Raw genomic sequence first — 18,552 nt, forward strand, 5'->3', positions numbered from 1 at the left:
ACATTTTACAAAGCAGTAGATCACTCTATTCTGTACTTCCATGCGCAGCCAAATTAATACCTGCAAATAAAACCTTTTCCTGAATGTTAAAAGAGCAGGAACGCCCTAGAACTTGTATTTTAATGGAGGATTTCTGTCACAAGTTTCTGTGTGTCCTGAGCTCTTCCAGAATACTTGCCATTTCTGTATCAAACATCAGGGAAACAAAGGAAAAGGAAAGAATGAAAATACATTGCAAATTACTACAAATTATTCCCGAGTAGGCCAAGTGAAATCTTAATTTATGAGAAAGTGTTTATTATGTTAAAAATCAGTACAGTTATTCTCTAGCAGAACATATTTTTCCCCTGTTGAATGTGGAAAGGATCTTATGAGTCTAGTTGTTGGGTTGTTTTTTTTTGTTATTATAAGTCTAGTGGTTGGGTTGGTTTTTTTGTTATTATTTAAATGTCCAAAGTTATGAGGTGTAGCCTGTTCGTGTAACTCTGATATTGTAGCAATTTATCTTTTTGAGATAGAATGTCAGCATAAAATGTGGAAGTTGAGTTTCTGAAAATCTTCAGGACAGCAGCAAGGGACTTGAAGTGTATGCACAAATTCAGATTTTGTATCAATACCTGTGACAAGAGGGATAGAAAATATAATAATCTGCTTTATCCTTACCTAACTCTATGAAGGAAATAATAGTATGTTTTGTAAGAGTTAACCCTTGACACAGCACTTCTCTGCTGCATTCCTGACTGCTTTTCTTACTAGTATTTAACAGAAAACATTTTTGCTTTGCAAATGCAAGGATAAAATTCTTCATAAAGATAAATCAACTGATTTTTCAGAAGTCCTAACCTATTGAGAACTTGTTTGGTGGTGTGTTGTTGTTTTTTTCTATTAGCTTTTAAATCCTTAGTGTGATGCATAAAAATTAGTTGTTCTTTCTAAGTATATATGTAAATACTATGTTATATAGTAGATACTGTGAAATAAGAGCATTTAACGGTAATTCCTTGTTACTGCATGTTGTGGTTTAACCCTGGCTGGTAATGAAGTACCACACAGCCGCTTGCTCACTCCCCCCTCACCCAGAGGGATGGGGAGGAGAGTTGGAAAGGAATGTAACCCTTGAGGGTTGAGATAAGAACAATTTAATAATTGAAATAGCATAAAAATGAAAGAGCAATAATAACAATGATGACAATAACAGTTGCAATGAAAATGGGGAGGGAAAGAATAAAAGCCAGAGGGAGAGGAGGAAACACGTGGTGCACAATGCAGCTGCTCACCACCCATTGACCGATGCCCAGCCGGTCCCCGAGAAATGACCTGCCTGCCCTGGCCAACCCCCAGGTGTATATACCAACCATGGTGTCCCATGGTGTGGAATATCTCTGGCTAGTTTGGGTCAACTGACCTGGCTGTGTCCCCTCCCAGTTTCTTGTGCCACTCCAGCCCTCTCACTGGCAGGGCCTGAGGAGCTGAAAAGTCTCACAATACAGCACCGTGCTAGCTCCTAAGAAGATAATTAACTCCATCCCAGCTGAAACCAGCACACTGTGTTTGACAAAAAACACTGCTTAAGATAAAGGAATATTCAAGAACTACCTTTCTCTTGTAATTTTTTTGAGTGGTATACGTGCATGCTTTTTGCTAAGCTCAGTTGCATTTAAAGGGTTACAACTTGATGTGGTGTTTTTATAAATTATAAAACTGAAATCCCTGGGTTATACTTCATGCAGTATCAGTGGGACTTAACAACAGTTATGTCTGCACTAGAATTTGTGCTTAAACCCCACAAATCTTCATTTTTTTTACAGAAATGTGAGCGCATTTGCAACTTTTTGCACTATTGTTCCAGTTCAGTCCATCTCAAGTTCAGGGAAACAAACTCATATGCTTAAATTTTGTATTCAAGTGTTTCCAATCTGTCTTTTCCAACATGTGTGTGTTCTGAGTTATGATGTGTATACCTACCAGAGCCTTAATTTACAACTAAAGATGCATATTTTTTGGGTGTAATGTGAGACACAATGGGAAAATATAAGAATAGCAAGGATTTCTAAATTTGCTTACACATGATTCTGGTGGTCTGATTCTTTTCTCAGGGTCAGTAATAAAATTCAGTGTGAAAAATGAGACTTGGTTCAAGGAGGTTTTATCTATGTCTTTCTGTCTTGTGTTAGGAGTTTGCATTATTTTGTAGTGATTAGATCTCTAATTATATGAGTTTCTATTCTCTGAAAGTCATAGTTCCTACAAGGTTGAAGAAAGTGATTGGTTTTCTACCACAGTATTTAAAAAAGTGTCATTGTTTACTTTCCACTACTATAATCAATACTAATTGATTTTCTGGGATTTATGCAATGCGTATATTCTGTATGGATATTTTATATTTTGGCCTAAGTTCCCAGTGGGGCAGGGTGGGGGGAAAGGGCACTTTAGCTGGGAGAATCAGTCTTACTGGTGTCCAACCTCCAGCAAATTTCACAATTTATTGAAATTTTGACTTATTTTTTGTCTACTTAGGCTTTCAGTCCTATTCTTGATGAATTTAGTAGGGAAAAAATTACATTGAGATTCATTATGTGGGATCAGGTATTCAAGAAACCTGTTTCAAGTTGTCCCTAAACAAAAGAAGGGGAAGAAATGTTGTTGCTTAGTGGACAAATACATTTAGATAGCTTCTAGTGGAACTTTATGCCATGAATGTTCTTTTAGGGGAAGTCTGTTCAGCCTTTGTATTTTTTACAATCATAGTCTGAAACTTGGGTTCTTTTAACGCTTAAAGTCCAAAAAGTGATCTAATGACCAAGTAATATGTTGTATGATGTTCAGTTTAGAAGTTGTATTTAATTTAGCCTTATATTCACATTAAGTTAAATGTTTAATAAGAAATAGTCACTTGATTAATCTCTGCTGCTTAATAAGGACTGCTGTAATACAGCAATTCCAGTAATTTTAATTACATAACTTTTCTGTTATGCAGAGAATAGTTAGGTTTCCTAATACTCTTAAAATTGGGACCCCCTAAAAAGTAAAATGTTACCAACTTCGATTATATGAAATAATGTGTTAAAAGTATATCTGTGCTGGTTTGAACTCTCTATTTCCTATTTGTCTGTAGGATATGGTTGTAACTATAGCTGTTACTTTTGTCCTTTATTCCAGTCATCTGCTGTTTGGTAGCATTTTTTATTGGCTTGATCTTTGTGCAGCGGTCTGGAAACTATTTTGTGACAATGTTTGATGATTACTCAGCTACTCTGCCCCTGCTTATTGTGGTCATTTTGGAGAATATTGCAGTCACCCGAATTTATGGAATAGACAAGTAAGTGAAAGAAATGATCTCTCTGTCCATAACAACAGTATTCATTACAATAATTACTACTATTTTAATTATATTGTGTGAAGTATTTGTGAAATACACATAAATGCAAATAAGTAGGAAGTGGGTCAATCTGGATGTGAATCCAGTCTGTTTATAAGAACAGGTTTGGAGCAAGATATACTGTAGCAGGAGAGTGCAGTGAAACCCAAGGAGCGATTGCAACAGATCCAAAGAGAGAACGCAGTAAAAGAGACAAAATTAAGAGAGTTAGAAATAAGACAGCAGTAGAAAGATTTCAAGAAATAATAACCATGGTCTAAGCAGCAGATGAGAATGAGTATTCTGAACAGTTCTGCAGTATTCCAGGCAGCCTGAGAAAGGAACAAAGCAAACTCTAATGGCAGTAACAGTAAGAAAATCTCAGTTTATGCATTCGATTTAGTTGAGGGTGTTTTAACAATGAATTGTCATTTGCATTAGTTGTGAGAGAGGAAATAGAGGAAATTACAGCAAAGACCAGGGCCAGCACAGCTGACAGTGATGTTAAGTGACCTTCTGTCTGTGATGGCTGAAGAGAAAAGGCCATCAAGTCCCACTAAATTTTTTTTTTTTGTTTGCTTCTGACTGAAATAACCAGAATATGTTCACTAAGCAAGATCATCAATGTGTGCCACACTTAAGGAATAGAAGAGTTTGTATAAAAAATAACTCAAGCTATCCACAGATAAAACAGAGTATGCTATACTATCATATTGAAGTAATTTAAACATCTGTGATCCCTTTTCATGTACAAAGGGTGACATAGAGTGGGTGGGTTTTCATTTGACTTTTCACTTGTTCGATCTGATTGATCAGCCAGTCCCTCACCATAACGAAATAAAACTGTAATAAGAAAACTTAATTTTACTGTTTCCAGACATTGTTTCTGGTCTATGCAAGTAGTTCTGGTCTACTTGTTCATTAAGGGGGAATTCCCACTTGGGCCGGCCACATGTGTAATCCTATAATTGATCACAGACATGAAAACATGCTGTAGATGTTTTTACACATGTAAACAAAAGATAAAGGAGATGATCTGGTTATCAGGTTGGTAATGTTCTGTCAGCTAGAGTTCCCAGTGTGAAGTGAGATAGGTAAGTTGCTGACTTTTGGCATGTGTGTGAAGAAGTTGGTGTTTAGATGTAGCTAAAATGTAGTAATAATTCACTTCTGAATCAGAGTGAAGTTGATCCATGTTTTCAGAAGGGCTTCTGACAGGGTATAGTGAAAAGTTAGCAGCCAGATTTCTCATTCATAATGGCCACCTGAACCTCCCTCTGGAGTATTCCTAGTATTTCCTCTAATGTATATTTGTCCAGAATACCCTTCTTCAGGAGCCTAGCGTTCTTATTCACAGAAACTACCAGAATCAACAACTTCAGATTGTCATTGGCTGCAATAGCACCAAGGGGTCCTCCTCGTAGATGAAGATACATATATATGTCTTCCTAGCCACATTGTCTTTGATCAGAAACAAAAAAACATTGCATCCAAAGAGATTACAGCCAAAGGATAGAAAAAAAGATATCTGTAGCCCTGTAGCCAAGGAGTAAAATTTGCTATGCTGCGGGCGGTGCTAAAGAGCTTGGTAGTTTTTCAAAGAGGATAAGTGGGATGGAGATGATGAAAGACTTTGAACATAAATCTGTTATCTTCATTTTAATTGGATAAATAAATGGAGAACCCAGGAAGAAAAAGCTATCTGTAGAGGGCACAATCCATTTGTAAATTCAGCTCTTTTTAACAATGTCTTTTCACTGCAGTGTAAACAAGAGATAGAACACCCCAAACTACGCAGTTCAAAAAAATATTTGAGTGTTTATATGACAGTAGCTTCACATGTGTAACTGCTTTGAAAACATATTTATTGCTATGAAGAGCTTTTTTGAGTTGCATATTCAAACGGGAGTTGGAACAGAAGAGAGTTAAAACAGAATCAGTGCTTGTGCATGCTCCAAAAGAATTAATTCTAAAAATATTCTCTCTTTTTCTACTGGCTCTGGAACCATATACTCATCTGTCAAGAGCACAATAATAGGAGTTTTGTTCATATTGTAACTTGAATTTTGAGGCACAAGGAGGCACATTTAAAACTTCACTAAGTTTTATTTCAGTAACTTACATGATGCACACCACAGCGTATGCATTAAGTTGTTTTTTTAAACTGCAGCACACATGTGGGTTCAAGTTAATTTTGCAGAATCTGTAAGATGTGCTGGTTGTATGTGTCCTCAAAAGCAATGACACATGCCTTAGTAAACAACCCAATAGACAATATAAGACAATACAAAAAAGAATCTTACAAAAGAAAGGCGAGATTAAATATCTTTCCAGCACAGTCCAGCAAGCAGTTTACAAAGTCACCATGCTGTGTAGCGATTCCTTCTGTTCATCTGTTCTAACTAGTAATACAATCTGTTTATCATCCCATCAAAGAATCTAAACTCCATTTCTATACATGCATTTTTTCAGTGTCTGCTCCCTCAAATTAGGTGCTATGTATCAATTACAGTACTTGAAATATCAATGTATGCACTAACAATAATTTTTTACTCCCTTCACAGATTTATGGAGGATCTGAAGGATATGCTTGGTTTTTCTCCAAGCCAGTATTATTACTACATGTGGAAGTATGTTTCACCTTTAGTATTGTTATGTTTGCTTGTAGCTAGCATTGTCCAAATGGGATTAAGTCCTCCTGGCTACAATGCTTGGATTGAAGATACGGTATGTATATAACAGATGCCATCACTATCATAATGATCATATCTGAAGTATTTCAGAAATACGTGAAAAGAAAAAAATTGCAATTAGAAATTCAAAATCAGCATAAAGAATGACACGGTGGTTTTATCTCAAGTAACACTAATGTAAACCCAACCATTTTTTAATTTTAGAGTATTTCAGCTTTAAAATGTAACTGCTTAACACAAACCTTCAGGCTTTTTGTAACTTTGTTGATGTATGTTGAAGAAGTTCTTAAGGTTGGGAGATGTTACCTTTCATTTAATTTACTGCAGAACATGGTTGGGTGATAACACTGAATAAATAATTTCAGATATCACATCAATGTTATGTGGAATTAAATATTGATATTTAGCCATGTCATAAATTTTCCCTTTAGGAACACATATCACATTGTAGGTAACAGCTGCATTAAAACCTGTCTCTGGTAATAATGTTTTGATTTGTAAAAAAACTTGTCTGCGTGAACAGCAGAGTGAGTGCTGCGTGTTAGCTCCATAAAGAGATTCAGTCAAGGTAGCTTATAAGAGTTCTGCTAGCTTGTAGGCTCATCAGCCCTCAGCTGTTTCTACAGGCTTGTCATACAAAATATAGGGAGAGTAAAATGTCAGAGAAATGGATCTCGGCGATCCTTCTGAATGGACAGTTGTCTGAATTAAGCAGTGGGGAGAAATTGCAGCAAAGACAGGTGAAGTGTAAATACAAGAGGCTGTCTTTACTATAGGTAGATTCCTGCCTCTGACCAGACAACCACTACTACTTTCTCCAGATTCTCAGAAAAATGCTCATTATGTTTGATTCTTGCCCTCAAAAATTAGAAAGAGAAATACCTTGGAATGCCAAACATACCATTCCTTTCCATGTATAAAATCGGGCAAACTGAGTCTGTTGGCCAGTGATTCATGGATGCAGTAGAAGTGTGGGGTGCGGGGTGCAATCGCTGCCCCAGTAAATGTGTTAGTAAATGTGTAGCTTACATGAAGTTTATACAAAGTGGAACAATTCCACAGGGTGATCTGAGACAATCCCTGTCTAGACCAGCTATTAGCCAACAGAACAAGGACTTACTTCCAGGCACAGTTACAGATACCACTGCATATTTGCCTGTTCTGAACATCCTTTAAAGCAGGGGTCCTCAAACTACAGCCCGCGGGCCAGATACGGCCCCCCAGGGTCCTCAATCCGGCCCCCGGTATTTACAGAACCCCCCCACCCCCCGCCGGGGGTTAGGGGGAAACCAAGCAGCCGCAGATGACTGCCTGCCACTGCATCCGCGCGCTGGCTCCCTGTTTAAGGAGTTTGAGGACCCCTGCTTTAAAGGATCAGGAAACAACTATAGACAAATGTAGCAGAAAGCCTAATGTGAAAATCTTGATTTGTGTTCTGCTAGAGTGCTCTGAGCATCTTGGAAACAGTGGGACAGTGTTTTGGTCCTACTCAGTGGTGGTAAGATAGCAGTCCTACATCTTCATGACACTTCAAATTTGAGATCTGTAGCGGTGCCTGCATTGTAGGTGCAAGGTGCCAAAAGATGAGTATGCGTTTGAAAACTGCTGGCCTTGGCGTGGACTGCAGCTTCGCTCTTTTCTAAGTAAACATGTATTGTTTCTTTTTTCTCTTGGGTTGCTCAGGCTATGGAAGAGTTCCACAGCTATCCAACGTGGGGAATGATTGTCTGTATATCTCTGATGGTGTTGGCTGTACTGCCAGTCCCAATAGTCTTCATGGTGCGCCGTTGTAATCTTATCGATGACAGCTCTGGTAGTTTGGCATCTGTATCGTACAAAAGAGGCCGGATAATAAAGGAACCTGTTAATATGGAGGGAGATAATACAAGTCTGATTCATGGGAAGAGTCCAAGTGAAGTGCCGTCTCCAAATTTTGGCAAAAACATATATCGAAAACAGTCTGGATCACCAACTCTGGACACTGCTCCAAATGGACGTTATGGTATTGGGTATCTCATGGCAGATATGCCTGATATGCCAGAATCTGATTTGTAACTGCAGAAAAAAAATGCTGTTTGTTTCTCCTCTCTCACTGATCATGGCTCTCCTACGAGAAGTGGTCAGCTTCACTTATGAGGGTGTGATCTCAGGTGCTCCATAGCAGCAGTCTTTAAAATGTTGTGATTGTACGTACAGGTTGAGAAAACTCCCTTTGGATTAATTCTCTGGATTTTCATTTGCACTGAAGGGAACACACTGAAAATCAGTGGCAGCCTACATCTGCCAGTATAGCCAAGAATCTGAATTTTTTTAATTGATTTCTAAATTTAAAGCTTTCTATCTCTGAAGCCCAGATCTCGTTCAAGCGATAAAATATTTCTGATGTAATATCACTGAAAATCTTTTTTTTTTTTTTTTTTTTTTTCTGCTTTCAGGTTAACTCCCTAGTATTAAAAGTGAGCTCAGAGGTAGTTCACCAAACCCGTGTTTGTGTAAACACTTGTATATACCTTATGTAGATATGCTGTACCTATTTTGTTAGCACCGATAATTACTTAGGCTATTAGCCAAGTTAAAAACAAACCTGCAAACTATTTTCTTATGTAATAGCTGTATAGAGCAATAGTATTAGAAAATCAAGGTGTAGACTTACAGGAAGGTGAGGAAAGATTCCCTGTTCACTGGGGACTGCATAAACTGTGGCTGTATATTTTATGTAAAATATTTGCTTTTTCAGTGTGAAAACAATGTTAGAGTGAGTCACTCCAAGAATCTTAAGGATTGTGCAGATTCTGCATTTTTTTCTATGCTGTGTGCCTAAAAAAGACCTTGTTGATATTTATTGTGGTTACCAGATTACATATATATTATATTTATATAATATACTTGTAATGTAAATATGTATATTATTCTGTATGTAATCATTTCAAAAGTTGAAGCAAGATGGCTTTTTTTCATTAGTCTCCTTCAGTTTTGCTTCTGTTTTATGCAGATGATTTTTTTTCAGTCAGTAATTGTTAAGAACTGTATGGCATTACATTTTAACCTATGAATAAAGAGATTGATAAGTTATGTATGTGATTTCTGAATACATTTATTATAACACAGCCTGCTTTTCCCTCAGCTGGACTATCTGAAACACTAACATTTACCGGTTGAATGGAGATGCTAAAAGTACCTAAACCCAAAAAATACTAAATCAGTCATCTTAATAAACTGTTGGACAAGGACTTTTTTTGTGAATAAATTAGTTGATGTAGCACAGTAACGTGGCATGATGCTCTGGAAGCTAGTACATGATGTATTCCTTACCTTGAAGAGCTTTAAAGTTAGGTGTAAATTCTGACTTCACTACCTCTAATAAACGAAGGGTAGAACCTAGTTACATTGTCCCAGCATCAGACAAAGAACCAGATTAATTCATTTGAGGTAAATGAAAGTCTTGGAAGCTGTGCTTAAAGAGCTTTTCCACACTGACATACTGAGAACTGTACTATGGCAAACAAATGAAAAATAATAGAATCTTAAATCAAAATACCTTAGCAAAGGTAAACTTTGCTTTATAAAGTTTAATTTGATAAATTAAATTTGGTAACATTCCTTAGGAATAACTCTTTTGTCTTTAGACAAGAACCCAAGATAATCTTCCATTTCTAACCTGGGAGCTTTTGAAGTAACTTCCCATTATGAGAAAGTTGAACTAGTAGCATTAGCTGAGAAGAAGCTGTATTTAATTATGAGGCTTATCTTACATTTGTTAAAGTGTGCACTTAAAATAGTAGCTTTCTAAAATGTATGTATTACAACGTATGGGAGAGAGCTGGCATAATTTAAGCAGGTAGCTCACTCATAACTGCTCAGTTGGCAATATTAGTATGTGTACAGTGGATTGCCATTGGAGGCACAGCAAGCATGTACAAAATATTCTTGCTGGGGCAGAACAGTAGCAGAATTCCACCACTGTATCGCATTGGGCTTCTAAAGTGTATCCTTTCTGTGCCCAGTCCAGAGTTCAGAAACCTGTTGTTACAGGCTACTTCTCTGTAGTGACACGTGCTTTTAGTTATATAGACCCTAGTTTTAGATGTGAAGTGATGGCCAAGTGTCTATACAAGACATGCAAAAAAGAATGCGAGCAAGATCTTACTGTTGAAATGAAATAGCTACTTCTGTCTAATGTTATTTAAACAGACTGCTGAAGATTGTTCTGCTGGGGAACACATCTTGTTTCTGCCCTTTTGCCTCTCCTTGAACACTTCTATTACTTAGATTTTCCACTCATTTAAACCACTGCTGCTCAATCAGTTGCATCCTAATAACGCCAATTAGTATGTCTCACCTCAGCTTCATGAAATTTTTCAGGCTGGAGAAAGCCCAGAATGTATGTCCTGTCTACTGCTAGATGTTTATTTCATAATTTGATCTTAACCATGATCGAACACCCTGAAGTGCAGAAGTTTCTTTAACCTGGTTTAGTCAGATGGACTAAAAATGAAGGCACTGCTTGTCCTGCCTAAAGGAGTCAGACTGGTCCAGAAAAAATAGCTAGATGTGAGTTTTAAAAACACTAATTACTATAAAGAGTGAAATCCAAGTCGTTGGATATTAATGAAGGAACTGCTGAAACAAAGTATGACATTTTATGTACAGTTGTTAAACCCATGGGAATTCACGCTGCTTTCATACTTGAACATTGGGAGCAAGTTGCTACTTGCTGTCCTTACAGATAAAAAGAAGTAAAAGAAGAGAAGAGGGCAGGAGAGAGAGGTTTCATATTATTTATCTACTTAAAAGCCAGAATGTGCGTCATGTCAGTCATAACCACAATTAATTTGCATATTTTTTTTTAAGGAAAAGATCATTGCAAAAGGCAGTCATGCTTAAAATTAAAGAAAATCCCATTTGTGTCTTACACAATCAGAAATAGCCTAAGAACAAAATCATCTGTGTGGAAAGTGAAAATAGATTTCCAATATAATTTATTGCAGAAGGCCTAAGGTTTCTGAAACCAATATGCTTTGTGAGATCTGATTTTCCCAAAGAAAGATAACAGGATCAGTCAGCATCGGTATGGCACAAAGGCCATGTCATTACCTCCGTATTCAATGGAGGTTCAGTGAAGTGCAGGGCAGAGATTATACAGTCTTGATGCCTGTTTTTAGTCTTTTCTGATGTCTCAAAATTTGATCAATACCGTACATTGTCATAAAGAGCAGAAAAAAGGAGAACAGAGGAAGAAAAGATACAAGAATGAAAGAGAATAAAAAAAAAAAGCGCAGCAGATACATGTTAGTTGATGAATCCTCATGCTGGTGTAAGGTGAACAGTGATCTTATCACACTAGGGAGGAATCTGTTGTATCTGTGATAGCAGCAGAGAAAAGAAGGATGTATTTGCAAGTGATTTTTAGATACCCTGAAAATGCTGAACTGTGTTGACCACCATGAAAGAGTAACACACGCTGTTCAGCTGAGATGCAGTCAGTGTATGCAAAAAAATCTTCCTACTGCTACAACATCTTTGAGAAATTAGCAGAAATGAGTTATGCCAGTTTTAAGAAATGCAGGAAATTTAATATAAACATTTAAGTGCCTAGTGAGATTCTGTAGTTTGAGAAAAAAAAGGAAAAAATTGGAAATGCAAAATGTGATTTACTTCCTTTGCCACTGGATGGTGCTCATATTTCATGTGTGTTGGTAAAACGTCATGTTCAGGAGCTTTTAAACAGGGAGAATGCAGCATTTTTACTCTCTACCAAGACAAAGAGCTCTTCAGAATGATCATGGTCTCACCAAGACTCAGAACATTACCAGTTTTCTGTATCTTCAGCTGCTTTAATAGAATTTGGGCGTTTTATATCCAAGAGAGATGCAACAAATCCTTAATGCTACTAAAAGCAGCAACACACTGTCAGTATCCCAGTGCCAAGTAGTACACTTTTGGGTCTTGAGAGCAAGCAGCAGCTTCTTGATTGAATATTTTGAAACCATTGATTTCCTAACATGCCTTTTTTCAAATATCCTCTTATTTGCTAGTCTCATTCCTTAAATCAGTGAATTAATTAGTTGGCAAATTAATTAGTAGAATAAGAGAATCTCAGACTACAGTATTACTACTAAAATTAATAACACTATTAAGGACTTCAGTGCTTCTCACTACTATAGTCACTAAATGCTGAAAGTTGCCAATGAGGTAGATGAGAGCTGAAGGAGCAGCAAGGAGCACAGAGAAGGGACAGCAGCTGAAGGAGTGACAAGCCTGCCACTTTTCTTCTGAGGAAAGCAAGTACTTTGATATCTAGCAGTGTTTTAAAGGTAGTACGGCTACTAAAACATGCCTCGGGTAGCTGTTTAACCCTTTTGGTTAAAAGGGTGTACAGCATTTCTCACTAGCTCTGGCAGAACCACCATGTCTTTCATCTGTACTATATTCGTCATTACTTAGTACTAAATGAGTGGAAAATATTACCTAAGTCACTCTTGTCTCAAATCAGCATCAATATGTGTCTGTTGTTGATATCTTCCCAACAAAGTACACAGAATGGCAATGAGAGCTCCCATGCTGTAAAAAAACAGATGTAGACATTCTCCCTTTTTGTTCAGTCCCGTTTCTTTTCTGGTTTTGAGATGTCCTCTGGATGTCTCATGTCCAATCCAAAGTCAACTGGTGGAAAAAGAAGAGTATGTTTTCCATCCCTAGAAGTTCAGGATAAGAGATACTCTCCTAAAAAAGATTTTCTTCAAAGCAAGTCTAGTTGATTTTCAGGTATTTGATTCAAGAAAAAAGGAAATACATGCAAAGGAGGAGTCAGGTTTGCAATTCAAAGAATAAGAAATTAAGAAAAAATTTAAAAGAGTGTTGAAAGGAGGTGGAACTGAATTGGAGCTCATTAAAAGAAGGAAAAAGATACTGAGGAAATAAGTCTCACTTAATGACAAAGTGTAAATTGAATAGGTAGTAGGTGACTGGAAAGAAAAAGAGGTATGCAAAAGAAAAGGACTTCAGAAAGAAAACTGGTTTTGATGGCTGTGTGAAGTATGGTGTAATCAAACCTGTAGAAGAAATAGTCTACAATTAGATAGAGCTGTTAAAAAGAGGTATGAAGCCAAGGATGGTTGAAGTTTTGTTAGCATATGAGGAGAGGGAGAGAGGAGGAATGAATCAGGACAAGAGAATGCTGGGCTGGGAAGAAAGACTTGGGCTGTGTCAAAATCAATTTCCCTTTAAGTACTCAAGTGCCTTTGACATACTGAAAAGCTTGGTTATTTTCATAAAGCATTTTGAGATGTTCTGGGGAAAGATGTTAATGTAATACAGCCTTCCAAAATTGTTTTATTTTAGCTGTCTGATTTGAAGACAAAACTATCAGGGCAAAATAGCAGGTAAATTGTGCCATGAATTTAAGCTTTAAGGAGAAAAATAATTACTTAAAAGCACAGAAAACTCAGTGTATGAGGATACGAGGTGAAGAAGAAGGAGTTTTGGACTAAAAGCTCCGAGTTGGAGGCTGCTGTGTTCCTGTGATATAACATTGTAGTATATCTCCTGAGCATTTGCCTAGCGTCAAGGATATGAATAGTCCCAGTGATTACTTGCAGACTTGAAATTAGCCATAAACTCAAAGCACCTAAATGGTATGCATTTTACTGCCTGGTCCCATGAATGGAAACGAGATACCCAGCCTCCCATAGGCAGTGCATCTGGACAGTGACGGGTTCCAAAATTATAGATCTATAAATGGGCAGCATTTGGTGTGGGACTTAACTGTGACAGAACCCCTTGTTCTCAAAAAAGGAGAAACTGAGGCACTGGACAAACTGCCAAATCAGACAGATGAGACATCAGTGTCTTTGGGTCTTTATGGAAATTGGGTGTTCAGCTCAGTCCAAGTATAAAATACTTCGAATAAAAAAAGTGTTTAATAACATGGATGTTGTTATTAATGTTCTGCTCTCCCTGGGAAGCATAAAACATAAAAGACATAACCTTACCTGAATAACAAATAATGTCTTCCAAAAATGTTGTAAGCAACATATGTACACCTTGCCTAAATCTGTACATATATATATACATATATATAAACATGATCTAGCTACAATTCAACTGGCTTCCTGAGGGAAAAGCAAAAGAGGGATGGAGAGTTGGCACTTAAGGATCTGTCTATACTCCTCAAGAACATTGATTTTCAGATGAGTTTAAGATTATTCCATAAAAAGTCTTACAAGCAGCAAATGGCTAAAAGTAAGTTCACTAGATAAAGAAAGAGCTTTTGATTTAGAGAAATAAGAGAGTTCTTGAGACACATTTTGAAATTTCATAAGAAACTGTAAAATCTTCCCTGGACCTCAGGCCCGCTGAGGTCAGCTTAAGAAAGCTGCCGTAGACCTTGTAGATATCCCAGTGCAAGATCAGTCTCTTATACATCTTAATTCACACATTGTTATAAGTTTCCTTTTGATTTTGATTCCTCTCTGCCACCCCAGAATTTGTCAGATGGTTCCCATTTTCACCACAGACTGCACAAACAGCTGTGTTGGCACCATGGATGTGGTGGTGTGGAGACAGGCAGGAAGGGCTGAGAGCAGAAATTGCTTAAACCTGCACTGCCACTGAAAAAACAAACATGGAATTTTGCTTTCAGCCTTAGAAATGTTCAGTTCTCTCTATGAAAACTGTTATGAACAACTAAATAATTGCAAAAATATCCACAGTCTCTTAAGGGTTTTACAAAATTTACTGTTGGCAGGTAGCTGAAAATTAGGCAACACATGGCACACAGATATATGGCCATATAGTCATATAAAAAGTGCTGGTAACACTAAATCATGAGTTTACCATGATCATTAAAAAACAACAGAAAGGACTGAATTGCAATTCTTAAACTTCTTTCTACAGCCTTTTCCTTCTGTTTTCAGGGATAACTTTTTCTAGTCGTGCATATCTGTCTTTTCCTTGTTACACAATCACCAACCTTCAGGACTCAACAGTCTGGCGAAGTACTTGGAATTTGCAGAAGTAGCCTAACAGCATTTATCACACACAGACGAATTACATTCTATCTGCATTGGATTTTTTTTTTAATTGCCTTTGCAGTTAGAACATAGAGAAGCTGAATCTGTATTGCTATGCTGGGCAGAAAACACTTGTGCCAATACTGCACAGGTCAGAAGTCTGGTCCAGACCACCCCCCGACTGTGTACACATGCTGCATCTCTCTGTATTGGCTGTGTAAAGAACCCAGACATCTAATTAGCATTCTCTGAAACACTTCAGACCATTCTTAGATGAAGCACCTGTTGTGGGATGTTGTGCTATCAAAAAGCAACTGAACAAATCTATTTGGTGAGGAGGAGGAAGAAGAGGGTGTTGTTATCTTCCTCCTCTCGCTCCTGACCACTTTGGTATTCATCAGACCTTCACAGACAGATCAAACTCATTCGCCCAGCAAAACACTTTGATCTTTATTCTAGTTCATTTTTTGTTAGATTGTGAATTAAACTGGTGCATCACAGGACGAAATGCATACGCAAGCACATACATGGGAGGCAGGAGGTCACTGTACAGTTAGGAAAGGAATAGACAGTTGGAGTGGAAAGGGGAATGAACCTCTCTCTTTTGGTAGTAATGAAATTATATCCACTCAATCATGTAACGCTAGCCCAAGATGGAGACCTACGACTGGATAATCTGAATTTTGGCCTAGCGGGAACAATTCTCACATCCACTATATCATTAAAAAGCCTCTATTATGTGTACATGAACTCCCACAGTATTACTAATTGAATTCGTAAAGTGCATTCTTATTAAAGCAGGTTAATAATCTTCTAGAACAAATTGTGAGGGAAACGTTAGTGCCTTATCGTGGTTTTAATATGAATATAATAATTTGCCACTCCTTTACTTTTTAACTCTGCTTGCTTGCTGCTGCTGAATAGACTCGGTAGGTTTCCCTGTAATCTTGTGTGCTTGAGTGTACTGTTGAACTCTCATCATCACAGCTGTAAAACTGAATGGCTAATTTTATTTTTCAGAATATCATTACTTATCTACGGGAACCCATTTCTTCAAAGACAATGCAAATGTGTCTAGATCAATCAGATCTGAGATTCAATTTCTAGCACATTTACAGACATTTATGAAGTTTTGAGTGCTGCCCAGGCAAAATACTTCAGAAACTCAGCATGTGGTGTAACAGATTTTAAGGCTGTGTCTAGAAATGAAGAAAAATGCATAATGAAAATGTAACACTTCAGTGTCCTTGTTGGCTTTATGCATAATTATTTATATACCATACAACATACAGAAGATCTCACTTGAAGATGCAACATCAGGAATAAAAACAGAAGCGTTTACAGCTATGTTAGACAGTTGAGTTTCTTCAGATGGAAGATTTGAAGAAAAATGACAATAAGTATCACATTGCTCTTAGAGGCATAAGCATACTCTATCTCAGCAGCTTCAGGAACAGGTTTGGGCATAACCCTTTTATCGTTGTAGAGTGGATCAGCTCCTCAGGACTATGTTATCTGTGGAAAGTATGCAAATAGTTAGAAATTCACTGAGATCACGATATGGTGATCACTTCAGACAAGAAGACATCCCATACTAGTGAAATTAACAAAGTACTTAGGTAAACACTCAGGTGACTGGACAATGTCAACTAAAACGGGATCTATGGAATAAATCTGTGGAAAAGAAAATGCAGAGGAAAACATGACATTCAAATGTTAATATCTCAGTGATATAGACCTGAAGATAATTTACTTTAATTTGATTAATAAAGAAAATTCCAATGTTTCTAACTTTTGTGAGCATCCTGAATGAATTTCCTCAAGATAATGTTTTACCAAGCAAGGAGAAACGAGTGCTTAGCTTTAGTGAGACTTGGTTGTAATTCTTTAATGCAAATAGAACAAAAGCCAAGGAAACCTCATCCAGTCTCAAAGCTTTTGAACATTCTTAACTATTGCCTTTTATGGCAGAAGCAACTTGTGGGGTAGCATCATTCTGCTCCCCAGCCTGAATCTCCCTAAACCCAGAAGGTTTATGACAATTGTTGAAAAAGGGAGAGAAATACAACAGCAACAATATGAGATACTAAATGGGATGCTCAGTCATATTCCTCTCTATTTTCCTTTTTTAACAGAAAAGTACAGGAGTAAACTTCAAAATTGAGAAATTAAGTCCTCTACTCAGTTTTTTATTGCTTGTATGACGTTAAGAAGGTGAGTCAGGTGGTGCAAAACAAACCATATGAATTAACCCCTCATTCTGTTAACTGCAGGTCATAAGGGGAAAATGTGGTATTTCATGCTCTGTATATGCTACAATGAGGAAAGTCTTGAAACTGGGACAGAAGATTTAAGCTTTAAACTTCTGTTTACTTTAATGGGTGTCGTGCAGCTTAACCCTGTGAAAGTGTGTCCCTATGCAATCATTAAGGATGAAGATTTTCATTTCTGAATCTTTCATGTACTATGCATCCTGGCTCACATGTCACATATTTGAGCCAAACTGTGCGGTATGTGCCAGTATCTTTTTCATTTTCAGTGCTCTGGCCCCTAATTTAGGTTGACAGTCTGGTCTTGAACTAATATAGCTGCATCACTGAGAGCATTAGAAAGAATTCATCCGTGCTGGCAAGTGCTTCCTTTCCACATGGAGGAGTCAGTTCTACTCATTTATAGGCGCTATTAAGACTAAATTATTCTATTTGTAAAAAAAAAAAAAAAAAAAAAAAGAATACTTTTGCCAAGATTATGTGTTATACAGGAGGAAAGAAGAGAATAACTTCTAGGTGGCTGTATATGTGGTATTTCCCCACCTTTAACTTTTTATCTCTATCTTTTTTTTTTTTTTTTTTTAAAAAAAGAAAAAAAAAAAGAAAGGAATAAACACAGGTTTGGGAATTTATTCCAATGTGGCCAGATTTGTTACCAAAGCTGTGAGATCATTGCCATATTTGTTATGAGGAATGCTTGGTAATGTTGTAAAAACCTCCAAACCAGCATGGGTGAGGATTCTGCTGGTATGGATAGAGCTGCATGTATCCACAAGCTACACCTCCTTCCCAGCAAGTATGTTAGCCCTGGAAAGGGTCAGGTACCAGGCTATAGGAGCCAGGACACTGTCAGCAATTGGGAATGAAGGATGAAGGGTTGTGAGAGTTACTGGAAACAACACTGCAGTGCAAAGGGGGTTGCACAACCTACACAGGACTTCCCTCTTTGCTGGAGTTGTGACAACATTGACTCTCCAGAAGTTTAAGCCTAGAAGAATGTAAGAATAGATTAAATTATTTCCCTTCCAGAACCATTTTGTTGGTTTCTTTTTTCTTATTTTTTACATTAAATCTGTACTTGCACAAAGTTCCCATGAAATAAGATGTGTGATCTCCATTTTACAGGGAAGACAAAGACAGGAAAGATCACAAATGAAGCTTGTGACAGATCTAGATACAAAGATCAGATCACACTCATTGTAAAGGAGAGGAAGAAACCA

General features: G+C 37.3%; 1 protein-coding gene across 4 annotated transcripts in view; it reads left to right on the forward strand.

Moving 5' to 3' along the window:
• The window catches only part of SLC6A15 (solute carrier family 6 member 15), a 38,781-nt gene extending 29,654 nt beyond the window's left edge, over positions 1-9,127 (forward strand). For all 4 annotated transcript variants that reach the window (XM_056341216.1, XM_056341214.1, XM_056341218.1 and 1 more), the window contains exons 10-12: positions 3,160-3,319; positions 5,923-6,085; positions 7,735-9,127. In XM_056341216.1, the coding sequence (XP_056197191.1) occupies positions 3,160-3,319; positions 5,923-6,085; positions 7,735-8,106 (695 nt within the window). In that variant the 3' untranslated portion in view covers positions 8,107-9,127. The remainder of the gene's footprint in view (positions 1-3,159; positions 3,320-5,922; positions 6,086-7,734) is intronic.
• The last annotated feature ends 9,425 nt before the right edge of the window (positions 9,128-18,552 follow it).

Source organism: Falco biarmicus, chromosome 5 (genome assembly GCF_023638135.1).
Source record: "Falco biarmicus isolate bFalBia1 chromosome 5, bFalBia1.pri, whole genome shotgun sequence".
NCBI classification, from domain to species: Eukaryota; Metazoa; Chordata; class Aves; order Falconiformes; family Falconidae; genus Falco; species Falco biarmicus.